Below are 24,665 nucleotides of genomic sequence, written 5' to 3' on the forward strand. Positions count from 1 at the left end.
GTAGCATACCCATCCTAAACTACTGATGATTCGTTTAATGAAGTAAAACTAGTTTGGGAGTAAACAAATTTTATAAATACGATAGAAAGAAAAGTATCATCCATACTAAAATCAAGTGAAGACAGAAGAGAAAAAAAAAAAGAGAAGGAAAGGAATGGAAAACTTTAAAAAAAATAAAGTGATGTAATAACAAAGCCAAGACCGGAAAAGGCATTCCGGATGATCCTGTTCATTTCTAATACCCACGTACAACAACACAAAAAAAAAAAAAAGATAAAAGAGAAAACCTATGTTTTTTTTTTCTTTTCTCTTTCTTTTTAGTTTTTTTTTTTTCTCACTATTTTTTTCTTATTATTCAAATCTTGTTATTTACTGGTAATCATCAAATACACAAAAATGAGGTTATCATTACCATTTTCATTATATGACTGGAAAGAGTTTTTTCTAAAATCATCATCACCGTTCCAGCATCAACGTCATTCTAAAAAGACAAAATCATCATATCAACGGTAAAAAAAAAATATGTAGAAGAAAACGTGACATTCTGCGTTATGGCAAGAAGATTCGGGAAATCGGAGAAAGGATGATTATTTATGCGACTTTTTTTTTTTTTTTTATAGCAAATCAAAGGACCCTGCAGGAAAAGAACAAAGTAACCTATGGAAAAGAAATGGTAAAAAAAAAAAAATGGAGAACGCAGAAAAAAAAAAGAGTTTAAATATATTGATTTGAACTAGAAAATCATACAATCAAACAAGAAACTATTTATCAATTGGATGAAGTAAAATTATTAGAAACAACATCTCAATGGCAAACAACAACATTACAAGAAATGATGAAAAATCAAAAGAAACCCATCAAGACAAAGTTAGAAGCATTAGCTCATCAACGTCAAATCATCAAATCTTCTTATATGCAAGAAATGGCTGATCAGGCTTATTTAGAAACGTTACATATTCATCAATCACTTTCATGGGCAAGATAAAATTCTTATCTTTTCAATTTTTTAAAAAAAAAAAAAACAAAAAGCCACTTTTTTTTCCTTATTTCATGCAAATTTGAAGAAGAAGAAAAAAAAATTATCCATTAGACTGACTTTTTTTTTTTTGTTCTAAATATGAAATATATATAATATATATATTTGTATATAAATAAAGTAATCAATTTTTTTTTATTTATATAGGGAGATCTTTTTAAAATGAAGGAGTTCAGTTAAATGATTGAGAATGTATATGTGTGTGTGTATGTGCAACGTGTTTCCTTAAACCTTGATATTTTGATATTTTCGTATCACCATGTTTTTTTGATTCTCCGATTATCCAGAAAGATAAGGTTCATCTTTTCCAAGCATGCGAGACTGCGCTGTCAAAAAAAAAAAAAAAAGTAAACCTTACCTTGCCTTGTTTGAAATCCTTGAAATATGATTGGTTTCATTGTGGGAAAAAGAAAAAAAATTCCCATATTTGTCACTCCCTTACCACCCTCAATTTTCCTTTTTCTTCTATTTTGTCCTCTTGTTCACTTTTTCCATTGTCTTTCTTTTTATTATTATTATTATTATGTAGATGTTTTCAAAGAAAGTTACTATTCTATATATAGAAGTTATTTTTATTCTTCATTTTATTCACATATATATTCATTATACTTCTTCATAAAAATAAAAAAAAAGAAAGAATAATTTTTCAATTAAAAAAAAGAAAAAAAAGAAAAAAAAATTTAGTCTAAGTGGAGATCGTCCCTTTTTTTTTTTTTTAGGTTGGGAGGAAAAAAAAAAAAAAAAAGTGGTTCCCCGTCACTTTTTTGGTACTCAGTGCCACCAACCAACAACTGCAAAGAAAAAAAAGTGAAAAAAAAAAATATTAAACCCCCCGATTTCTGATCTTTCCATCCTTTTCTTTTCATTTTTTTTTTTCTTTTTTTTCTCTTTTTTTTTTTTATTATTATTATTATTTTTATTTTTTTTTTATTATATATTCAAATATATACAACAGTTTTTTATATATCAATTGTAGTTATCTAGTTTATTCCATATTGCATGATTGGTATGTATCGACCTTATTTATCACGTACCATTCGTTTTTCTCCCATTACAAGTTTTAATTATCCTACTGTTAGTCGTCGTCTTTTTCATCCTCAACGTGCTTTTTTTCATGGTGCAAGTCAACCGAAATCATCATCAGGCTTTGTTCAAGGACGTAAGATGATGACCAGTATTGCTGCTGCTACTACTTTGATTACAGTTGGATCTCTTTTTTATCCATCCGTGCAAGCTGAAGCGTCTCCTAGTATTTCTGCTTTTAGTCAACCTACAGCTATGGGGACCATTCATGATTTATTGGATGATGAAAATCGTACGGCATTGGATGTAAGATCTACCGAAGAATTATTGATTGGATTGTTTGTCTACAAGTTATGTACCTTTCCATGGATTGTGGATATGGCACCCCATGTGATTCATTTGGCTGAAAAGTTACATCTGGAAAGTTTGGTGTATGGTTTTGTCAAGGAAACCTTTTTCCGTCAATTCTGCGGAGGTGAAACACCGGAAGAATGTGTGAAAAGTATGGACAAGTTGGCCCAATCGGGGATTCGTTGTATCTTGGACTTATCTGTGGAAGCAGATTTACATTTGGAACAAGCGGATGTACCTCAAATGTATGATGAACTCTCTCAACCTCTTGGCAAATGGTGGCGACAAGAACAATCGGCCGATGTGATTGTCACAATGACGGAACATTGTGTCAGGACAGCTGCTCGTGGTTCCAATCGTGCTCTGTTTGATGAAGATGAAGATGCGGCTGTGGCGGCGGCAAATAGTAATGGTGGTGCTGGTGGTGCTTTTGCTGCTATCAAAGTCACTGCTTTCGCTCCTCCTGAACTTTTATTACGGTTGAATCATGTCATCACAAGAATGGAACATATCTTTCAAGCTCATCAAGTCGATGGTATGGTAGGTACAGCTGCTCTCAAGGATGTTGTCTCTCAAGTCTTACCACCTGCTCATTCCGATCATCAACAACAACAACGGGATGCTATGATTGAATATATGCATCAACAACATCCCAATATTGATAGTATCACTTTCTCTCAACTCTTCAATTTACAAGGTCCTTCTCGTGATATCTGGTGGGCAACCGATCCTCAAACTCAAGAATCTGATACTTTATTGACTTTGGATGAATTGAATGCTTATGATCGTATGGTGAATCGTTTGGACCAAGTTTGCTCTTTAGCTCATCGTTATCGTGTTGGTATTATGGTTGATGCTGAACAATCTTATTTCCAAGAAGCTATTGATCATGTCGCTATGAATCTTCAAGCTAAATATAATCGTCGTGATGATCAAGATCATACTCCCACTGTTTATAATACTTGTAAGTTTTATATATAAAAAAAAAGAAAATGAATGAATTCTAAACTCCTTTTTTTATTATTATTATTATTATTATTATTATTATTATTATTATTATTATTATTATTATTATTATTATTTTAGATCAAATGTATACAAAAGCAGCTCGTGCTAAATTGGAAAGAGATGTTGAATTGGCTAGACGTGAAAATTTTGCTTTTGCTGCTAAATTGGTGCGTGGTGCTTATATGGTTTCAGAAAGAAAGGTAAAAAAAAAAAAAAAAAAAAAAAAAAAAGTGGGGTAGGACGAAGGAGTTTTTTTTATTAGGAATTTCCTCGGAATTGAAATGATTGGTGAAGACTCTATGACAGATAGATAATTGACTATTTTTTTTTTAAATTGATAGCGTGCTATGCAACTTGGATATCCTTCACCTATTCATGACACTTTGGAAGATACCCATGATTCTTTCAATGGAGGTGTAAAATTCTTGTTAGGTAGATTACATCATCATCAAATGACTACTGGAGAACCATTATCTTCTACTACAGCTCCTATTGTCTTTATGGTGGCTACTCATAATCGTGATTCAGTGGTGCAAACAGTGGAAGAAATGGATAAACAAGGTGTGTTACCAAGGTCAGGTGTTGTTCATTTTGGTCAATTATTTGGAATGCAGGATCAAATCTCTTACAGTCTTGGTAAAAATGGTTACTCTATTTATAAGTACCTTCCCTATGGTATGATTGATGAAGTTATTCCTTATTTGTTACGTCGTGCTCAAGAAAATTCTTCTGTCATGGGTGGTGTGAATAAGGAACGTGCTTTGATGTGGACTGAATTGAAGGATCGTATTCGTGCTCGTTTACCTTTGGCTGGTGGTACTCCTGCTCCTTCTACTTCATCTGCTCCTTCTTCTGTAGTCATCAGCTCTGCTTCTACTGCTGCTGCTGCTGCTACTACTTCTGCTACCTCTGCTACTACTTCTTCTACTGCTGATGATACTGAAAGTCCTATTCAAACCACTACTGCTTAATTTGGTTTTTCTTTTTTTATATTTTTTTTCTTTTCTTTTTCTTCTCATTTTGGTTGTATATGTTGGGTTATATTTGGTTGATGATGTTATTAGGAGGTCTTTACACATCTTTTGTTATATACTTCTCTTGTTCTATATTTACACATCCTTTTTTTTTATTTTATTTTATTATTCATATTTATATTTTTATTCTTCATACTTGTTACTATATATCACCCATGTACTATTATTAATAGGCAGGATGACAAATGCCTATTTTCGTCATATCCCTCCAATTTTTTTTTTTTTTTCATTATTCACTTCTTTTCATTGTATTTTTCCCCTTTTTTTATTATTTTATTTTACCTTTTTTTTTCGATTTTATCATTCCATATAATAAAAAAATTCTTCATCTTTTTCTTTTAAATTTTAAAAAGGCTCTCTTCATCGTGGTGAACTCTGAAATTTTCTCTGAATCTTTTTATTTTATAATTTTTTGTTTCTATTATTTTTTTTTCTTTCCTTTCTTTTTTATTTTATATCGTTGTTATTATCCTTTTAAATTAATTAGTTTTTCCTTTTATTAAGCAACAAGCATTGTATTTTAGAATAAAGTAATGAAATATAATACGGAAACCTTGATCATTGTATGCCGGAGGAAGATGGATAAACTGAACACTGGGAATATGGATAGAATAAAACCCTTTTTTCTTTTTTTGGCTAGGCATTTGATGAATAAGTTTTATAGTCTCATCAAATGCGAAAAGGATTGAAGCATGGCTCACAAAGAAAAAGGTGCATTGTGTGCAACAAATGTCGAATACGTTTGCATTCTTCGTTCGGCCTGGAAAATCAAGTTTAGCCATTTTAGATGATCAGGTCTTTTGTTGATGATCATCACTTTTCATCTTTTTTTTTTTTTAGTATAAATCTTCAAATTGAAATAAAATAAAAAAATTTATCTTTTGTATAAACTTTTCTTTCTCTTTTTGGCTTTATCTCTCAACCAATGACAGTGCTACCTTCAAAATGTCATTGAATGCTCACAGACAATCTGAACCATGAATGCATTTCTTAACCTTACTCGGATATTACAAAAAAAAAAAGTTTGTACGACTGTAGGTACGTGGGTTCTAACAATAGTGTTTAAAGATGGTACTACGTTGTATCCGATGTTCTTTATTGTATCACAAAAAAAAAAAAAAAGAGATAAAGCTATCCACATGTCTATCTATCTATTTGTTTTATCTATGTATCTACACTATGTATATAATCTATCAACAGGAAGAGGAAGCTTGTAAAGAAGCGGAAGCAACTACACCATAACGAATCCAATGTAACATGATAGGTCGAATCTTGGTCATCCATACTTCTTGATCTGTCATCCGTCGTGTCTTGTTTTTTTCCACTTGAACCAGAGGTCGTTTCACACGAAACCATTCTCTATGTGTTGTACCGCATACTTGACATTTGAATCCGCCAGTGATTGGATAAAGACTTGTCAATTCTAAATGAATTAATCGTTCGACGCGATGTGATAATGGACATTTTTGTAATTGATCATGACGTGAGATATCATCTTCTTGATTGTTTTTTACTTTGCGTGGTATAATGTCTAATAATTTGGGGTGATAATGACACGTACTCTTGACTTGGAACATACGTCGGGTTGGGTTGGTGGATCGACCGATCTTGAAGTAACAATAAAGTGTGGTGGGAACACGAGGTCCTTGCGTCAATCGGTAAGCATACAAATACCCAGCTTCATCCTTTTCTGAAAATGGTTTGAGCATTTCTCGTACTATTTGGTTACGTTTTTTGGTTTTGATATGTTTTCCAATCCATACTAATAAAAAAAAAAAAAAAAAGGAGATAGGTTAAAAATATATACATAGATATATAATTTGAAACTTACGTGACCAACAATCATATACTGGGGAAGTTTCGATCGATTGTTTAGCTTGTGTACTGAAGGAAGTCAAGATGTGAGGTATCAAAGCAGTCGATGAAGAACTCGTGCCTTGAGTTGGTATGGTATTTGTAAAAGCTGGTTTAGTAGAAGAAGGTCGATGATCATGACAATAAGTAAGAGTGGATGCTGATATATCATTTGGATTGACCAAAAACCGTCGTCTACATGGTTTGCCATCTGATTTTCTTACTCCTGCACAAGTCTTGAATATCAATTGTTTCTGTGGAAGATCTAAAGGTGTTGATACGTCGAGTGGTTTTGATTTGTTTTTCAAAGTTGTTGATAATACACCAAGTCGTCGTCGGGTATGACATATTATTTTATGATGACATGATCTATATACTCGATAATATAAATGAAACATGGAATATGGGAAAATAATGGAAGAAAAAAATGAGGGCAAGTTGTGTTGCCTGGCTTTTTTTTTTTTTTCATATAAATTATTTTCGAACCCAGTGTGTCCTGTAAAATTGAATTTTTTTTTTTTGTTATCGCCTTTTCCTTCTCTTTCACATTAAACGGAAACAAGGATTGACGATAAAAGCGTGTATTTTTTTTTTCTTTTATGGTCTCAACTTCTCATGCCTTGAAAATATTTTGGCCTTCTCATCTGTGTATACCCAATAGTCAACCAGGTTACTTGATAGGATGGCAGAATAATCCTTGGACCTTTTGTGTAGCGGCTCTAGTACAAGATATCAAAGTAATAAAAAAAAAAAAAGTTTAGTATTTTGAAAATGAATCAACTTTTTTTTTATGTAGTTAAAGGATTTAAAACGACTAGTTCAAGATTTTTGTACTTCTGACGATATACAACACTTTCAACGAATTTATAGAGTTTGCAAAGCAAGACCTACTTTACTTGGTGAACTTGTTACAACACGACCCAATAAACCTTCCTCTCCTCTAGATGCAGGTAATATAATATATTATGAATATAAAAGTTCATTTTGTTTTCTTTTCTATAGAATGCTGGTTGACAATGCTACTAGACGATGCTTATATACCGATACCCATGTAAAAAAAATAGAAACGAAAAAATATACATGGTATCTAATTTTTTTTTTCACTTTTTGGATAGATCCTTATCAACACGAGGAAAAACTATAGCGTTGAGTTCTTATCAAATCATGTTTTATGAACAACCTAATCCCGAACGACTTCAGTTTTTGGCTCTTGAACCTTTGGCGTTAGATATTACACCAAAACAACATCATCAACAAAAGCAACATAGATCTATGGACAACAGTACAGCTTTACAAAGACAGACAGCTTTGACACTTCAAAATTTGGCAAAAAGTATAGATGTTGAACAAAGGATATTGGGATTACAAAATATGGAGACTTCTGATGATTTGACTTCTGTGTTGGTTCAGGTATGTAATAGGGATGAATCTCTCGTATATTCAAATTTAATTCTTTCTTCCTTAGATTAACTCTTCCTATTATTTGGAACATGGGATATTACATCGTAAAAAACATCAAGATAATCAAGATCGACAACAACAGTCCTATCAACCACGACATTGGTCAAACATATTTCAATATTCTTTTATTCGACAAGGAATATTTCTTCATCCTTTACGAAAATTAGTTTGTTATTTACAACGCCTTATCAAGGGTCCTCTTTTATGTTTCGTCTTTTTACTTTTATGTTTGGCAGAAATCACGATCCATGTTCTCAGTTTACAATTACCCAAAATACATGTAGCTATGAAGGATTTATCTGCAGCTGGTATGAAAATAAGAAAATAAAAACAAAGGAAATATTAAAAAAAAAAAAAAACTATTTTACTAGGTCAGCAGATAGATTTGAGGTTACAGCAATTGTATTTTTGGCCTCGACAATATATGATGTTAAGGAAAAGGAATAGAGCAAACACTGCAGAGACAAGGGCTTATTACATCAGGTAAATATGATATCATGGGAAAAAGAATGACAATACTAAATAAAACCTTCCTTCTTTTTTTTATAAAGTTTTTACAATAGTATGTGGTTAGTGGCCAATGATATCATTATTGGAGTGGCTATTGGATCCTACTTGATGAACAATCGTGATATAGTTTCCAATAAACTACATGATGTATTGAAGGTAAGAGAAATGACAAAGATAAAATAGATTGATTAATAAATTTTATTGGGAAAGACATATACAGTGGAATCATTACAATCGATGATGTATTGGTTTTTGGAAACACCAGCAGGTTTGAAACTGAATACTCAATTGGGAACCTTTCTAAGTGAACTCTTTCTTTGGCTGATCCATCTCTGGACAGAATGTATGACACTCATGGAACCATGGACACCTCGTATTATTTACATGATAGGAGGATCAGGTATTTTTGGTGTATCGATGATCATTGCACTCCTATCGGATATGTTGGCCTGTATGACTATGCAAATATATTGTTTTTATATGGTGGCTGCTCGGATCTTCAATTGGCAACTCATTACTCTTTATGCATTATTCAATCTCTTCCGAGGCAAGAAACGTAACATGTTACGAAATCGAATTGATAGCTGTGATTATGATTTGGATCAATTGTTACTGGGGACTTGTTTATTCACACTCTTAACCTTTCTCTTCCCAACCGTGTTGATCTATTATTTGACATTTGCTTTGGTAATAATAATAATAATAATAAATGGATACTAATTCTTTTTTTTTTTAGAGTCGAGTAAGTGTCATCTTTTTACAGGCGATTATGGAAACCTTATTGGCCTTTTTCAATCATTTTCCTTTGTTTGCTATTATGTTACGTATCAAGGATCCTGATCGTGTTCCAGGTAAAAAAAAAAAAAAAAAAAAAAAAAAAAAAAAAAAGTGAAACTCAACTCCCTTCTATTAGGTGGACTTTGTTTTGATCTTTTCCAATATGATACTTTCTTATATAAACATCATTGGTTCCGACAAACTTGGTTAAGATGGACACATCAACAACAGTATAAAGAAAATAGAATCAAGCATCATCGAAGATTAGTTCGATTCCAATTACCCAATGATCAACAAAAAAGACGACAACAAAAAGAACAACAAAATACCCCAGAAGGAACTTATTTATGGATCAAGGTAAACTTTTTTTTTTATCGTACAACATGAATATCATTTTTTTTTGACACTATTCACTTGTATGAATTATAGAATACACCCATTCCATTTGGAGCTATCTTTTTCCAATACATGTTATTATGGAAAAGATTAAGTGCTCATTATTTCTCCACCTATGTATTTCAATGTCTTCTTTATGGTGAACCCATTAAACCTATTCCAAAATTACAGGTAATTTTTTTTTTTATTTTATTGTTCCTTGACTGATTTTATTTTTTTATAGTATCCTATGCTTCCGGACAATAGGTATTAATTTTGTTAGTATCTATAGAATGACTGACTCTTTTTTTTTAAAAAAAAAAAAAAATAGACCATCTTTGAAATCAGCTTGGAAAATGCTCAAGACCATGTGGAACAAATAGTCAATAATGAAATAATAGTAGTAGTTTATTTAGTATCATGTTTTTTTCTTGCTTCTGAACCTTCTTCTTTTTTATCTCATGAACAAATAAACAAAATGATCATTTGTCCATCCAAAAAAAAAAAAAAATAGAGTTATAAAGTCATGATGATGAAATAGTTATTTTTTGTATAAAGTCTATAATAATAATCATCGTAACAATAGTAGTATTAGTCATTATAATGTATAAAATTATAAAATTTTCCAATGAGATATAGATGTAAAAAATATATATATATATATATATATATATAAAACTATGGTAAAATACATTGATTATCCCAATGTTGCCATAAAGCATCTTGGATAGTAGCATCGTCACGGAGTTGATCAGCATGTTGGAATAAGACAATATCAACATGAGGTAATTGATCTTGAGCTTTTCGAACACGATCATAGAGTTGTATACATTGTTGAGAGGGAGGCATCAATGAAGAAGACATAGACGGCTCGATGACCAGCTCGGCCAAGGTTTTGGTCGGTTCAAGTGTGGAACGTTTGGTAGGAAAGAGTGACATACTGTTCCGTCGATGATCATTTTTCTTCTTGTTTTTATAATAAGGAGTGGTGACATCATGAATAAAGATCTTGAGCACACGACCAGGTTTCTCCAAAGCGATCTTTGTATAGATTTCCAAATCAATTTCGCCAGAGTCACCCACAAGTACAAATTGTCGTTGAGGGAAATCGTTCATGATGGTAAGAATGGCGTCTCGTTTGGCTCGTCCAGGAATTTCAATCAATCGGGCCATCAAACTGCCATCCAGTCGTAAATGCATACTACCAGGTGGGAATTGATGTTGATTCAAGAACTTGTGAAGAAAAGATAATAATTGGAATGGACTATTGGATACATAATGAAAGGAAGCACCTTGTGTATACTATATTATTAAAGAAAAAAAAAAAGATCATCAGTTTTTTATCTTTTTTTTTTCACATATTTTTTTTTTTTTTTTTTACCCATTTCATATAAGCTTCAGCCATACCAGAAATATCCTTACTTGGATTGAAAAAAGTGTTGGCCAATACCGTTCGAGCGCCATGTAAAATTTGCGTTTCCTTGATAGTATCATCAATATCAGAGATAATGGAAATACCAGTAGGTTCAATCAAACTCACCATACCTGTACTTGTTGGAAAAGAGGTATCCAATGGATGATGGTGATAATAAGGAATAGATTGTAATCGTAATAATCGAGCGTCACAACAATCTTGTTCTTTGGCCCATTGAAGTACTTGTCGATGAGATAAATGGGTGGGTCCAGAGAAAAAACCTGAACTTTCTGATTTGAAGATGTTTTGTCCATTCGTTTTGATAGATATGTTGGCTGAGTAAGAAGAAGAAGAAGAAGAAGAAGAGGAAGAAGAAGATGTATTAAAGCTTGTAAATGAAGGATAAGTGAAAAGTGAAGACTTGGTGGTTGAGGATGTAAGTTCATTGGAAGTTAATTCATCTTCATCTTCATAATGATATTGTCGACTATCATTACTGCTGTTGGAAGATAAAGAAGTAGAAGATTGCATGCGTCGACCACTAAGAATACTTGATAAAGGATTGACGGGTCGTTCCATGGAGAAGAAAGCATCATCATCGTCTTTATCACTTGCCGATTGAAAACCCGAATCGGTCGATCCATTGGAATCTCTTCTTTGAGTATTGTTGTCAGAAGATTCATACGTCCAAGAAGGTAATGTGGTTGTACCAATAGCTTGAATGATGAATTGTTTGTTCCGTTTGTTTTTGGCCAAAAAATATTTAAATCGTTCTTCAAAAGTTGCCTGATCACCTGAATTTTGTCCGACTACCCCTTTTGAAAGACCTAATGTAAATAAATAAATAAATAAAAATCGTATTAAAGTTCATCTAACTTACTGGTCACGAATTTTTGTTTAGCTCCAGAACGATTATGAGAAAGTGCCCATCCTCTTGTTCGGATAACCCATTCCGATGAGTCTAAAAAACGATAAGAGAGAGAGAAAATCATGGGGTTAATAAAAAAAAAAAAAGATCAATAATGTGATGATTACTTTCAGGATTACGAAAAGCATAGGTAGGAAATAATAAACATTCTCTTGTTGTTAATTTGTTATATTGGTTGATTAAATCGTTAGGAACATTTGTTGTACTTTGGATATCAGGTGAATATGTAAAATAGTCGGTAGGTTGACTTGTTGGGTAAGATGATAAGGTACTAGACGCCATGAAATCATATAAATAATAAAATAAAATAAATAGATATTTCAAGAAAGAAGAAAAAAAAAAGAGAGAGAGAGAAAAAGAAGGAAAAAAAAAAAAAAAAAACAGAAAAAAAAAAAAGAGAGAGAGAGAGAAAATTTAAGCAGGACGGAGTTGAAATCGATGAGAAAAGGATAAAAGGCGAAAAAGGATAAAAGACGAAAAAAAAAGGAGATATTCTTTTATATACAATAGATGATTATCAAGTGGGGGCTGGATAATGTCATTCCGAAGCCGTATTGGTGGCACCTTCGAAAAAAAAAAAAAAAAAAGAAATCATATCAACTTAGTAAAAAGAAAATCATCCCTTAATTGACTCATCTTTTTTTTTTATTCTACTAACTCGTTAAAAAAGAAATAGATAAATGAAATCTATATTAAATATATATATATATATTGTCGTATCATGAAATAAAAGAATATAGATCTAAGACATTTACCACACAAAATCTATTGTTCTTCAATAATCAATCTATTTTTATTTTATTTCCAGATTACATATATAAATGTACCTTAGTTTTTATTTTATAAAATAATCAATCAAGTCATTCTTTCTAAAAAAATAATAAAAAGTTAGAAAGAATCTCACTTATTATCGTCTTTATTCATATAACAAAAATCAACTAATATCACATATATATTGGGACCAATGAAACAAAAATGATCAATATGAAACAAAAGATTTATTGTAATACCATTTTATTCCCAAAAAAAAAAGAAAACTAAGAAGAATGTTGTAGATCATTAATCATGGCTTGTATCCTTTCTCTATTGGACTGAGCTTCTTGTAATTTTTCTTCGGCGGTCTTCGTGGCAGGTTGTTCCTTAGCTAATGTCTTTTTCTGTAAAGTGATATCACGTTCCCGGTCACTCAATGTCCCACCAAATCGCTTTTTTTTTTTTTCAAAAGATAATAAAGTAAATTAAAAAAAAAAAAAGAAAATGTTTAGGGAATTAAAAATAATTACCTCTAATTTCAAATCAATACGTTTTAATGATGTTTCCATTTCCATGGTTTCCGTTTTTGCTTGGGAAAGTTTAGCCTAATAAAAAAAAAAAAAATTCAGTTCATTCCAAAAAAAGACAAAAAGATGATTACCTCCAATTGTTGATATTCCTGCATCACTTGATCCGATCTCTTTTCAGCATCTTTGAGTTTCCGCTGGGCATCTTGTAATTCGATTTCAATGGTCGTCACCCGTCTTTTATAGATCAGCTGCTTATCTTGTAATTCTTGATGATGGATTCTTTGTTGAGCATTAAGATTTTCAATTTCTTGTTCATGTTCGCGTTCCAAAGTCTAATATTTATAGACATGAGTTATATTAAAAAAAAAAAAAGATGATTTACCTGTAATTCAGCTTTCAATGCTACTGCTTTCTGTATGGCCTGTTTTCGTTCAGATTCTTTATCTTCTTTCATAACATGTAATTCATCCTTGAATTTATATAATCCTTTCAATTTATCATTGCTTTTCTCCAATTGAGCTTCTAAATCACTGATTTTACCCTAATCAACAAAACAAAAAAAAAAAAAATCAATTTGCTTTTTTTTTTTTTTCAAAAGTTGATTTGATTTGATTTTACTCGCATATCCCAAGCTGGTCTTTTTTTAATGGATTCCTTTGTCGTTATAGATTTCCGTTTGTTACCAATGGTCGAGGATGAAGTATGATTGTTCATATTGTCTGGTCGAGATTTCTTTGTTGGTCTTATAGCTGTTGTTGAAGAATTTGCCGTCTTTTTATTCATATGATGAGTGGATGTTTCTGTCGATGGTTTCTTGACCCGTGAAGGTAAAGAAGATCGTTGACCATTTGTTGTATTATTTTGCTGCTGCTGTTGTTTAGCTTGGACAGTATTCGCTCGAGCTAAGGATGCTCTTGTTGGTCGAACTGTGGTTTTGTGAATACGTGTTGTAGGAATACTAGGTTTATTACCATTCATGTTTTTTTTCTATTCGTTTGATACGTACAAAACAAAAGTTCTATTAATGGAATACAAGCAAAAAAAAAAAAAGATTAGAAAAAAGTCCATTGATTCAATTTCATTCGTCTTACATTTATATAATTGTGGGTAAACAAGAAAAGAAAAAGAAATAGGGATGTATAATAATAATAATACAGGGAAAAGAGGGGGAAAAAAAAACAAGGAAATGAAAAAAAAAGGACACGCGGAGTTCCAACAATTCGCGAAAAAGCGTGCCTGTACTATTTTTCTATAGGGATAACTAGGAAAAACCCAAAAAAAAAAAAAGGATGATTTTCAACAATAACGATCCTATTATCTGGTCAGATGAACCATGACCGGAAATGGTTGACTGTTAAAAAAAAAAAATCATCAGTCATCGATTTCCTTGTTTTGTGTAATATCACAGCTGATAAATCACCTCCAAAAAAAAAAGATGATATGAATGACTTGCTTAGGATGGAATAAACAAAAAAAAAAAAAAAAGATTGATCTTTTCTTTTTCCCATTACATGTGTAACCGAGGTACTGATGAAAAAAAAAAAAGAGAGAGATATAGAGAAAAAATCTCTTTTTATTAGTCATAGATGATTGATTGATTTAAGCGCTCGTCCATTTTGGGGACAAGAGATTTTAGCTCAGTTGAATAAGGATGGTCAGAAGGGAAGGAATGAATGTAATTTAATGTTTCTTGGATAAGGGCTAGTAAAGGAGCATGGTTTGTATCTATACTATCAATGCTATCATCATCATCATTGGTTGTGTTTCGTAAGGAAGGTGTCAGTGGAGGTGATGGTAAGGACGATGATGAAGAAATAGATGAATCATCATCTTGCTCCTCTTCAAAGTGTGGCCATTGGAAGGGTAGAAATGATGATGGATAGTGTGTTGTATCTTGATCCATCCAAGAAAGATATCCAGATGGGTTGAATATGAGTCGTTCATCTATATGTAGAGCTGGTATCCTCATAAGATCAGTCACGGTGATAATGATACATCGGTCCATCATCAATAAAGGATCCATGTTCATCATCACTAGGGACAAATGACCAGCATTGTACTTGTAGCAAAGAATATCCAGGAACCCCAATTGAAAGGGAAGCAAGAAAAAAAAGAGAGAAAAACTGTTTGTTGAAGACAAGCCCTTGTTGTTCCTTATTGATGATGGATCCCATGGAATGACCTTTTTGTGCTGTTGTACCTTTTGTTGTTCTGGTGTTGTTGAGATGTGACATTGCATTCGTCGACTTAACTCCAACAAGGGCGGTGCCATGATCCTCGGTTGTTGAAATACAGTTTGAAGAATATGCTGAAAAGTGATATTATAGTTGTTTCTTCCAACCATCATCGCTGTTGTTGCACCTTGAAATGATGTAAAGGATGTTATTTTTCCATATCGCATACCATTATCTCCTCTATGCATCATCATCATTATGATGAAACAATGGAGGGAATATATTCAAAAATCAATACAAAAAAAATAATAAAGTGAATTAAAAAAAAAAAAAGGTAAAGAAAGAGAGAGGAAGATATTTAGAAAAGAATCATCATTCAGGGCAATTTTTTTCTTTTTTTTTTTACGCCCAGATAATGCGCACGGTCATAAGAAAGAAAGAAAGAAAGAAAATAGGATTTATATACATATAAAAAAAAATCATGCCACATAATTCAACCCGAAACAAGACAAAACACATGTAAATGGAAAAAAAATGGTTTTTTTTTATTATTATTATTATTCATGACAAAAAAAGGCTATGATACAAATGACGTTTCAAACTATAATAACAAAATGTTTAAAGACTAGATGATACACTAACTACATTCAAACGAGATGGTGTAGTGGTGGTAGAAGAAGTACGAGAAGAAGAAGTAGAATCCACCAAGACTTGACCATGACAATTCAAAATAACAGGACGATGTTCCTTCTTGTTCCCGTCATCATCATTATTACCTGTATTTTGCTGAAGATGTTGACCAATGACATCCGAATGATGACGATGAGCACTTGCATATACACCCAATCCAATATTCTTGTGAGGTGATGGCGTCATGCCTAAAGAAGAGGGTTGACTGGTGCTTGATGAAATTGATGGGGATGAAGGTGATACGATGGGAGTGGATGTTGTGGACTTGGATTGCTTCTTTTCCAATTGATTAGTAGATGACGATGTAGATGATGAGGAGGATGACCATAATGGAGTAGAGTACATATGTAAAGGATCATAGGAAGTTGGCGATGATGAAGAATTATTTTGTTGTTCCTGTTGTTGTTGTTGTTGTTGTTGTTGTTGTTGTTGTTGTTGGTATTGTTCTTGTAATACCCATACTTCATCATGTTTTCCAAAAGGTAAAGAATATCCATAGTGAGGTTGAATTTGTTGTTGTTGTTGATATAAAGGATTGCTGGTGATGGAGGTATAGAGAGCAGCTACATCTATCATTGTCTGTTTTTGTTGTTTTGTAGAACGAGGAGAAGTACTGTTATCAGTTGTATTTCTCTTGTTATTGTCGTGGTTGTTGGCATATGGATTTGTATTGAAAGCATTTGATAAAATTTCGGCGGCGCTTCTTTCTGCTCCATTCAAATAATTAGGTCCTTGATGATGATGATGATGATGAGAACGTTGATTTGACATGGTCGTCAACATTTTTTCCACAGAACGAGTAAATTCATCGACATTGGGTATAGCACGTTGTTGTATCAAGATTCGCAAGGATCGGAGAGACCGTTGGAACATCAATTGAGCATGTTTGGTCACACGATGTTGATCACTTCCTTCCATGACATTATAACACTGAATCAGATGGACTCGCACAGATAACATCAAGGCATGGGCCACCATTCGATAACACAAGATAAAGGCAGTTTGATCTGTCAACGCACATCCCAATTGTGTCAGATTCGTCGCCACTGTAGCACACCGTTGTAACAAAAGTGATATCCGATCTTTGTCGTCTATGTTTTCAATCAATGGTCGTACAAGAAGTGTAAGATGTAACAGGTTGAAGATAAGGTGAAAATGACCGACAATGGCATTGTGAGGTGGATGTGAAGGAATCGGTTGGTATAAAGATGAGGTGGGTGATGATAGAGATTCAGGTGTAGGTAAAGGAGTCCAATGTAAAGAAGCAGGCAGTTTTTGTAAAAAGGAGAGTAATCGTTGATCAGCTCGGAAAGTAGTATCGATTGTTGAAGAAGATCGTTGTTGTAGTAGTAGTTGTTCACCTAGTTGTGTTAATTGTACTGAAGCCACCAATCCTTCCATAACTATTTGTTCATCATGATCCATGGTCAATCCTTCCATATGTAACACTATTGATCCATGTAATCCATGTTTATTGTTGGTATATAAAGTCCAAGGTCGATCCGTACATAGACTTGTCCATTTGTCCAAACAATAACAACACCAAAATACGCGTTGTTTCAGTGCCTTGATCATCTTTGTCATGTTGTCCGTATCGCTATCAAGTTTCAAATCGTAACACATCTGAAAAGCCATCGCACTGTACATGGAAGTTTGACATGGTGACCAAGTATAACTGTGTCGGTTGGATTCATAACAAGCTAATAAAACTAGTGCAATCACTGTACATACTTGAGGAGGTTCTTCCAAGTAATCATCCAACATGGCCTTTGCTGAACGAGCATAGTTATCTGCATCTGTACTAAATGTTGGAGAACTGAGAGCGGCATGAGCGTACATGATATTCAATAATAAAGGTGATACGGATGCTTCTGCAGAAGGTTGATCCAATAGAGTAAAAAAAGTCGATTTGGGGATCAGTGGCAATAGATGATACCGATGTCGATAATATAATGTAATGAGAGATTGTTGTATTTTCGGTGATGAGTTCTGTCGTTGTTGTTGTTGTTGACTAGGTTGTTCCAATAAAAAGAAGGATAAAGGAGGTTGCTGATATGTCGTATAAGGACTTTGAGATTCATATTCACATCCTGGCCATGATTGTCTTAAAGTGTCCAGTCGATGAGTTGTAGTATCTAAAAGTTGTTTTTCTTTTATCCATCTGGAAGAAGATGGTGTACCATGTTGTTGTTGTCTCGGTGATAATGGTGGTGAAGTATTATTATTTGAAGAATAGAGATTGGGCGAATGTATATCAGCTGTTGTTGTTGTTGTTGTTTTTTCCAATGTTACATTAGAACGATATTGAATGTCAACGGAACCATCAGCCGAAAAAGAACAAGGTCGTTGTCGTGCTAAAAGTATAAAAAAAGTCAATGAATAAAACTTTATCATCAAGTTGTCTATATTTCAAATACCTTTGCACTGAAATAAAAGAGATATAGAAAAAAGAGATTTAGTGTCTCTTTAAACTATATTTTTTCATTTTCTATTTCTTGTTTGTTAATAGTTTACCTGCATACATGGATTAAGACCATCACACTGTTGATTAAAAAAAAAAAAGACTTTTTTAATAAGAAAGAAAACGGCATTTTTCCCATTATTTTCAGCATTTTCCCATTTTCAATTATATATATATATATATATTTCATATTCAGTTCCCCCCCTCCTTTGTTTATTTATGAACTGTACCTTGATTTTCTTTACTCTACAGGCATAACATGCTTTAGATACTTTAATACGTTTTTGTCTTTGTAAAGGAGTTGGATCATGTTGTCTTATATCCATCAAGTAATAAATAGAAATGGAAAACTAAAGAAAAAAAAGAAGAAGGAAAGAAAGAGAAAAAAAAAAACTTTTTAAGGACCAGTCAGAAAGGGAAAAAAAAGAAAAAACTTTTTTAATGAACGAATGGAAGGGTCCTACTTACCAATTGATGTTTAGGTAAGCAGTGGAGAATGAATTTTTGTAGTTCAAGACCTCGGAACCTCAATAAAAAAGCGAGGGATGATGCTATTTTTATCAAAAATAACAAATCTCAAGTATTTTACCTTTAAAACAAAATAGAAATGAATGATCTCTTCATATATATATATATATATATATGAATATCTTATTAGTATTATAGATGAACAATGAAGATTACCATATTAGGACTGCTACAAATCTTACCTAAGATATCTAATACAGGTTTTCTTTACATTACAACAAATGATAAGTATTCTTTTATTGTTACATTGAAGTGGGAAATCATCTCATCATAAATAAGAATAGATACATTTTCTTTTTTTTTTTTTTTTCCTTTGAGATCATCACATGATTGAATATTATTATTATTATTAGAAAAAAAAGATTCAATAATCAAGGGTATACACTTTATTTTTTTTCTTTGTTCTTTTTTTTTTTTTAAAAAAAAAGGTATAAATATATAAAAGAAGGAATATATAAAAAAACTACTCTATATCATCTTTTCTACGCTTTTCTAAACTAGATCTAGGACTAACTCTAGGACTTGTTGTTCTTTTTGTCATGTTGATAGCTTGAGAAGGAGAAGGAGTTCTTGATATACTTGTTATTGCAGTAAACCGATGAAGTTCAGATGAATTTAAATTGTTAACACCACCACTACCTCCACTACCACCTAGAGTTTCACCCACTGTCAAATAATCATCTTCATCCGATGTTTCATGAATAGCAAATCCAATTCTTGATCTTGATCTTGACATTGAAGTACTTGATGAAGTTTGTCCATCTCCTAATATCACAGGTGATCCTGTCCTTGCTATCAAATTCGCCGCACTATTGGATCGATTTCCTAAACCAATGGCTGAAGTTGCTCCACCACGATCAATATTGATATTACTACTATTATTATTATTGTTGTTGTATCCAGGTTGAATCCATTGAGATATATTATGACTATCACCACTATATCGTTTCTTGTGCCAGTACTTCATAGAGATCATACTAGATGATTTATTGGATGGACCCAAGATGCCATTAGATGGAATGGAAGATGCTTGATGTTGTTGTAATTGGGAATGTTGTTGTTGTTGCATTTGTTGTTGATACATTGCTATTGATACAGAATCAGGATAATTTCCATTGCTTTCCAGATTATATATTTCACCATTGTTGCCATTAGTCATGTTACCACCCGACATGCCTACATGATAGACAGAGTCATCCATTGATGTCGTCATATTAATACCACCACTACTATTATTATTATTATTATTGTTATTGTTGTTGTTGTTGTTGATATTGTTTCCTAAACCACCACGTCGTGATAATAAATGAGAGGTCCAATATCGTAATACAATCATAGGTCGTACTGTGATTTGTTTCATAACCATGATTGGGCCTGCCAAAAATGATGATGATGATGTTGTATTTGGTGAAGGAGTTGCGATATTTCCTAAAATGCCTCCATTGGTATCTACACGTCGATAATCTCCATATCCTCCTCTTGAACGTCTTTTCTTTGAATAACGGTACCATTCCCAAATCACCACACCAAATAAAACAGTCAACATGGCCAAGAGTCCAATCACTGATATGGTATTGCCCAAATCCCACCAAGAAGATGCATGAGTATCACTTGTGTCTTCAGGAGTAGATGGCCAATAATTTGTTTCAGGGAGATGATGCCCAGCATCACCAAGAGGAAGTTCTACACCATCAGCAATAGGATGAGGTAATTCGTCATCACTACTATGTCCACTGTTCACATTTTCAGCAAGAGGAATTTGATTTGCCACATGAAGGAGCATAGCGCCTAAAGTCCATGAAACTTGAATATCATTGATAGTATCGATACTTCTAAATGGAGGATTCCAATTTTTGTGTTCCACACTTTCAATAGATTGTTCTAGCCATTGAGTAGAGGATGTTTGACTTAGGTGATCCTTTGGATTATCCACCAAACGAGGTACTTCAATACCACCATGTAAAACGTTGACCATCCAAGCAGATTTGAAACATTGTAATTGATAACGTTGAATTTCTATAGGATCCCAATCTGGATGATCTTGAAGTTCCAAAGCCCAATCCTTTGCACAAAATGCTGTTGCTTTTTGTTCATATTCCGTAAAATCATAGACACCACCTAGACCTAAAACATCATGAGAAGTATACCAATATTCCGAAATACCAACAAATTGATGTACTGACCAGTCAATTTTGGGAGTATGTACACCATTGAAGAGACACGGTTGAGTAGGACATTCAGCATCCTTATTGAGAAGAGGTAAAGTGAGATCCAAACAAGTAGAAAATTGACCAGTTCCTTTGAGTTGAAGAGGCACACTCGTAGTATCAGCATCCGTTAATTCTAGATTGAGAGGTAAACAAGGATCATCCAAATGTAAACGATGATATTCATCCATAGTAGAATTTTCCATTCCTTTGGTTGTTGTTTCATTTTGTTGTTGTTGATCAAATAATTGTTTGACACGTTGTTCTAAATATCGTCGACGTGCTTCATTACTACCATAACCCAAAAATGTAGTAACAAAAACATCATAATCCATAGCAGACCCATCCAAAGTTCGTAAGTGAATTTTTGTTAAATCTGCACCATGTTCTTCTTTTTGATGATGATCTGGTTCAAATGCAATTTGTGCACTAGCACCACCCATATCCAAAAATCCAAATGTATGTTGTTGCCGTTGTTGTTGTATAGTTGCATCGAATCCACCCATTAAATAATTCACAGCTACCCATCCATAAACACCTTCTAATTCACCAGGAATAGTTCGTATATGAGTATCACAATCACTAATGAAAAAGGCAGTATTTTGTTTTATATATTGACATGTTGTATTCATTAAAGTATGTTGTTCTTCCGTTGGTAAAAGTCGCATGCCAGCTGTTGCCATAAGAAATATAGGTGTAGAAGATTGAAGTTGCATAGGTACTACTTCTTGAGCAAAATCCAAAAGTCCTTTTAAATGTTCACCAACTTCATGAGGTCGTGATCCAAATGTAGAGATGCCTAAAAAGAATATATTATATTATTATTATTTATTTTATGATAATAATAATAATAACTTACCAGGTTCTTGTCGATGAGTCCATTTTAAACCATGTTTATCAGCTCTTTCTACCATTGGAATACTACCTTGTAAGTCTTCTTTTGTAATAGTTGTTCTTAAAAAGTCATGATCTTTCCAAGAATATATATAAACTCTTGAACCAGAAGAACCAGCATCAATAATAACACCATAACGTCGGTTATTTTCCCAATCTTGATCCATTAAAGGTCGTCGTTTTATCATAAAAGACATGATTGAAATAGTAATAGTTGTTGATAAGGTATAAAACTGATATAAAGTACTAATATAAAAAGAGAGAAAGAAAGGTTTAATAGATATATATTAAGAATAAGTTTTTTTTTTTATCTGTTTTTTTTTACCAAGTCTATTTTAGGAATACTCCATTACCTAATGAATTGTTATTTTGTTGTTGTAGTAGTAGTAGTAGTAGTAGTGGTAAAGATCAAAGGAAAGTATATTGAATGAATAAAAAGGAGAGTAAATAATAATAGATGATGATGATGATAATGGCAGAAAGAAAGAAAAAAAAAAAGTAAAAGGAACAAAAAAAGAAAAAGATATTTTTTTTTCTTTACTGAATGAATCTCAGCCTCTGAAAAAGTAATGTCGTACGATTGGCTCCCTTAAAAAAGACAAGAAAAGAAATCAAATAAATCAATTCACTCCTTTGATAATCAATCAAATCCCATTTCTTACTAATCCTTCCCCTCATTTTTAAAGTCTCCTTATGTCATACAACATAAAAATCATTCATTACCATCAATAATAAAAAATAAAACATAACTGTTCTGCGGTGTTTGAATATCAGATGACTCTTTCTTTGGATAACAATAAGGAAAAAAAAAAAAACTTTTTTTTGTCTTCTTCTTCTTCTTTTTATCCCATTCTTTTGTTTTATATTTATATATATTTCAATGGCAGAATCTGATCTGTCAAAACATCGTTATTATGGTGGTATATTTGCTTTATTAGGTGTAGTCTTTATATGGGTAACTTCTTCTTTTGCCATGAATGTAAGTGATATTATATATTATTGTTATTATTCTGTTAAACCTTTTTTTTTTTTTTTTTTTGGTTTGAATATAGAGTATTTTTGGTGAATTACAATATAACAAGCCTTTTCTTGTGACCTATTTGAATACTGCTACTTTTTCTTTTTATTTAATACCATTTTTATTTAAAAATTCAAAGAAAAAGAATGAAGAAACAATCAAGTAAATGGCGTCATTTAAACTATAGATTATGTATTGATTTCTCTTTTTATTATTATAATAGAATCTTGAATACAACTGAAACCAGATTACAAGTAAGAATAATAGTTAAATTTTTTTATTTGTTTGATGATGATGATTTTTATCTTAATATTATCTTATTTGACCGCAGTTCTCGGAGTTAGAGTCAAGATCTCATCTATCTATCAATAATAATACAACCAAACTAAGTACCATGGAAACTATCAAATTAAGTTTTGCTTTTTGTATTCTTTGGTTCTTTGCCAATTATACCACAAATGCAAGTTTGGCTTATACCAGTGTTGGTAGTAGTACCATTTTGGCTTCTATGTCTGGTAAATATATATATATATATATATATATATATTAAATGATATATTCTTATTCTTATTATTATTATTATTTATAGGTTTATTTACATTGGGAATTGGGGCTATGTTTAATGTTGAAAAAATTACTTTGATCAAATTGATATCAGTCTGTGTTAGGTAAAGAAAAAGAAAATTTATTATTTATTTATTTATTTATTTATATTTTTGTATAGTTTCATTGGAGTGATATTAGTATCTTATTCTGATCAAAAAACCTATCCAACTGAACAAGATCCAACCATAACAACAAATATATCATCAGCATTGATAGGGGATATATTAGCATTATTGGGCGCTGTGTTTTATGGATGTTACACCACAATGTTGAAAGTACGAATTGGTGATGAAGATCGTATTGATATGCCTCTCTTTTTTGGTTTTGTTGGTGCCTTTAATCTACTCTTATTATGGCCAGTTTTTCCTCTTTTGGATTGGTTAGGCATTGAAACTTTTCAATTACCTTTTACTTCTACTTTATGGTTCATGGTCTTATTGAATGCATTTATTGGTACTTTCCTATCTGATTATCTTTGGCTTTTGGCTATGTTGATGACTTCTCCTTTAGTAGTCACTTTAGGAATCTCTTTGACGGTAAATTCAAAAAAAAAAAAAAAAAGAACTTTACTGATCTATTATTATTATTTATTTAGATTCCCTTGGCCTTATTTGGTGATATCGTATTTAAAGGTTTTATCCCTCAACCTCATTATATTATTGGTGCTTTATTGGTCGTTATTGGATTCGTTACAGTGAATATAGCAGCTTTAAAGGAACGAAAACAAGAACAAGAACAACAACAACAACAGATACCCGATCAAAACATATCCACCAATTATCAATCTATATAATATATATATATTGTAAATTCTTGTATTAATAAACAACCTCGGAACATTTTTTATATTTTGTCTTTACTTTTACATCTCAAACCAAGTTTTGTATTTTTATTTTTTCCTGATTGACAGACTGATACTTATGGCCACTCAAACAAGGAAAAACCAGAGAATGAGAAAAAAAAAAAAAAGAAAATAGATCGAAACCGTCTTTTCTTTTATTTTTATTTTTATTTTTTAAAAAAAGAAAAACAA

At 32.2% G+C, this 24,665-nt stretch overlaps 10 protein-coding genes across 10 annotated transcripts; 4 read left to right on the forward strand and 6 right to left on the reverse strand.

Annotated features, from left to right (window-relative positions):
* Nucleotides 1-1,942: 1,942 nt before the first annotated feature.
* BX664DRAFT_360259 (FAD-linked oxidoreductase-like protein) lies at nt 1,943-4,534 on the forward strand. Its single transcript, XM_051548149.1, has 3 exons — nt 1,943-3,374; nt 3,497-3,618; nt 3,760-4,534. The coding sequence occupies exons 1-3, from the start codon at nt 2,036-2,038 to the stop codon at nt 4,387-4,389; spliced, it is 2,091 nt and encodes a 696-aa protein (XP_051399423.1). The 5' UTR covers nt 1,943-2,035; the 3' UTR covers nt 4,390-4,534.
* On the forward strand, nt 4,514-5,052 carry BX664DRAFT_164754 (uncharacterized protein). The gene has a single exon (XM_051539953.1). It carries the CDS (start codon nt 4,638-4,640, stop codon nt 4,953-4,955), a length of 318 nt encoding a protein of 105 aa, XP_051399424.1. The 5' UTR covers nt 4,514-4,637; the 3' UTR covers nt 4,956-5,052.
* Nucleotides 5,053-5,551: 499 nt separating this feature from the next.
* Nucleotides 5,552-6,727, reverse strand: BX664DRAFT_164763 (meiotically up-regulated gene 113-domain-containing protein). Its single transcript, XM_051539954.1, has 2 exons — nt 6,284-6,727; nt 5,552-6,214 (listed from the first exon to the last, which is right to left on the reverse strand). The coding sequence occupies exons 1-2, from the start codon at nt 6,702-6,704 to the stop codon at nt 5,646-5,648; spliced, it is 990 nt and encodes a 329-aa protein (XP_051399425.1). The 5' UTR covers nt 6,705-6,727; the 3' UTR covers nt 5,552-5,645.
* A 38-nt stretch (nt 6,728-6,765) lies between these two features.
* On the forward strand, nt 6,766-9,941 carry BX664DRAFT_336701 (N-acetylglucosaminyl transferase component-domain-containing protein). The gene is made up of 13 exons (XM_051546128.1): nt 6,766-7,043; nt 7,103-7,256; nt 7,309-7,357; nt 7,422-7,716; nt 7,772-8,075; nt 8,139-8,250; nt 8,319-8,433; nt 8,488-8,964; nt 9,014-9,128; nt 9,191-9,411; nt 9,484-9,621; nt 9,674-9,696; nt 9,761-9,941. The coding sequence occupies exons 1-13, from the start codon at nt 6,906-6,908 to the stop codon at nt 9,810-9,812; spliced, it is 2,193 nt and encodes a 730-aa protein (XP_051399426.1). The 5' UTR covers nt 6,766-6,905; the 3' UTR covers nt 9,813-9,941.
* Nucleotides 9,942-10,107: 166 nt separating this feature from the next.
* On the reverse strand, nt 10,108-11,374 carry BX664DRAFT_264490 (uncharacterized protein; the record flags this gene model as incomplete). The annotated part of the gene is made up of 2 exons (XM_051540818.1): nt 10,108-10,731; nt 10,811-11,374. The coding sequence occupies 2 exons, from the start codon at nt 11,372-11,374 to the stop codon at nt 10,108-10,110; spliced, it is 1,188 nt and encodes a 395-aa protein (XP_051399427.1).
* Nucleotides 11,375-12,808: 1,434 nt separating this feature from the next.
* BX664DRAFT_315933 (uncharacterized protein) lies at nt 12,809-14,032 on the reverse strand (the record flags this gene model as incomplete). The annotated part of the gene is made up of 5 exons (XM_051542695.1): nt 12,809-12,976; nt 13,055-13,129; nt 13,186-13,386; nt 13,437-13,595; nt 13,673-14,032. 5 exons carry the CDS (start codon nt 14,030-14,032, stop codon nt 12,809-12,811), a joined length of 963 nt encoding a protein of 320 aa, XP_051399428.1.
* Nucleotides 14,033-14,630: 598 nt separating this feature from the next.
* On the reverse strand, nt 14,631-15,485 carry BX664DRAFT_315934 (uncharacterized protein; the record flags this gene model as incomplete). The annotated part of the gene is made up of 1 exon (XM_051542696.1): nt 14,631-15,485. The coding sequence occupies one exon, from the start codon at nt 15,483-15,485 to the stop codon at nt 14,631-14,633; it is 855 nt and encodes a 284-aa protein (XP_051399429.1).
* A 303-nt stretch (nt 15,486-15,788) lies between these two features.
* On the reverse strand, nt 15,789-18,483 carry BX664DRAFT_164984 (fungal-specific transcription factor domain-containing protein). Its single transcript, XM_051539955.1, has 3 exons — nt 18,433-18,483; nt 16,348-18,272; nt 15,789-16,028 (listed from the first exon to the last, which is right to left on the reverse strand). Exons 1-3 carry the CDS (start codon nt 18,440-18,442, stop codon nt 15,954-15,956), a joined length of 2,010 nt encoding a protein of 669 aa, XP_051399430.1. The 5' UTR covers nt 18,443-18,483; the 3' UTR covers nt 15,789-15,953.
* An 802-nt stretch (nt 18,484-19,285) lies between these two features.
* On the reverse strand, nt 19,286-22,491 carry BX664DRAFT_282932 (nucleoside phosphatase family-domain-containing protein). The gene is made up of 3 exons (XM_051541580.1): nt 22,334-22,491; nt 21,974-22,254; nt 19,286-21,913 (listed from the first exon to the last, which is right to left on the reverse strand). The coding sequence occupies exons 2-3, from the start codon at nt 22,203-22,205 to the stop codon at nt 19,371-19,373; spliced, it is 2,775 nt and encodes a 924-aa protein (XP_051399431.1). The 5' UTR covers nt 22,206-22,254; nt 22,334-22,491; the 3' UTR covers nt 19,286-19,370.
* Nucleotides 22,492-22,840: 349 nt separating this feature from the next.
* BX664DRAFT_299655 (uncharacterized protein) lies at nt 22,841-24,470 on the forward strand. Its single transcript, XM_051542314.1, has 7 exons — nt 22,841-22,987; nt 23,061-23,188; nt 23,250-23,280; nt 23,358-23,541; nt 23,616-23,694; nt 23,751-24,168; nt 24,228-24,470. The coding sequence occupies exons 1-7, from the start codon at nt 22,889-22,891 to the stop codon at nt 24,423-24,425; spliced, it is 1,137 nt and encodes a 378-aa protein (XP_051399432.1). The 5' UTR covers nt 22,841-22,888; the 3' UTR covers nt 24,426-24,470.
* The last annotated feature ends 195 nt before the right edge of the window (nt 24,471-24,665 follow it).

This window comes from Halteromyces radiatus, assembly GCF_025201355.1.
Source record: "Halteromyces radiatus strain CBS 162.75 chromosome Unknown BX664scaffold_5, whole genome shotgun sequence".
Taxonomy (NCBI): Eukaryota; Fungi; Mucoromycota; class Mucoromycetes; order Mucorales; family Cunninghamellaceae; genus Halteromyces; species Halteromyces radiatus.

Coding starts and splice junctions, on each gene's coding strand:
- BX664DRAFT_282932 (XM_051541580.1), bottom strand. CDS start 22,205: ATGTCTTTTATGATAAAACGACGACCTTTAATGGATCAAGATTGGGAA. Junction 21,914..21,973: donor GACTCATCGACAAGAACCTG/GTAAGTTATTAT, acceptor TATTCTTTTTAG/GCATCTCTACATTTGGATCA.
- BX664DRAFT_360259 (XM_051548149.1), top strand. CDS start 2,036: ATGATTGGTATGTATCGACCTTATTTATCACGTACCATTCGTTTTTCT. Junction 3,375..3,496: donor TCCCACTGTTTATAATACTT/GTAAGTTTTATA, acceptor TTATTATTTTAG/ATCAAATGTATACAAAAGCA. Junction 3,619..3,759: donor ATATGGTTTCAGAAAGAAAG/GTAAAAAAAAAA, acceptor TTAAATTGATAG/CGTGCTATGCAACTTGGATA.
- BX664DRAFT_164763 (XM_051539954.1), bottom strand. CDS start 6,704: ATGTTTCATTTATATTATCGAGTATATAGATCATGTCATCATAAAATA. Junction 6,215..6,283: donor AGTATATGATTGTTGGTCAC/GTAAGTTTCAAA, acceptor TTTTTTTATTAG/TATGGATTGGAAAACATATC.
- BX664DRAFT_299655 (XM_051542314.1), top strand. CDS start 22,889: ATGGCAGAATCTGATCTGTCAAAACATCGTTATTATGGTGGTATATTT. Junction 22,988..23,060: donor CTTCTTCTTTTGCCATGAAT/GTAAGTGATATT, acceptor GTTTGAATATAG/AGTATTTTTGGTGAATTACA. Junction 23,695..23,750: donor TTGATATCAGTCTGTGTTAG/GTAAAGAAAAAG, acceptor ATTTTTGTATAG/TTTCATTGGAGTGATATTAG.
- BX664DRAFT_336701 (XM_051546128.1), top strand. CDS start 6,906: ATGGTCTCAACTTCTCATGCCTTGAAAATATTTTGGCCTTCTCATCTG. Junction 9,129..9,190: donor GGATCCTGATCGTGTTCCAG/GTAAAAAAAAAA, acceptor CCCTTCTATTAG/GTGGACTTTGTTTTGATCTT. Junction 9,697..9,760: donor CCTATGCTTCCGGACAATAG/GTATTAATTTTG, acceptor AAAAAAAAATAG/ACCATCTTTGAAATCAGCTT.
- BX664DRAFT_164754 (XM_051539953.1), top strand. CDS start 4,638: ATGCCTATTTTCGTCATATCCCTCCAATTTTTTTTTTTTTTTCATTAT.
- BX664DRAFT_164984 (XM_051539955.1), bottom strand. Junction 16,029..16,347: donor AAGAACAATACCAACAACAA/CAACAACAACAA, acceptor CGGATGTCATTG/GTCAACATCTTCAGCAAAAT.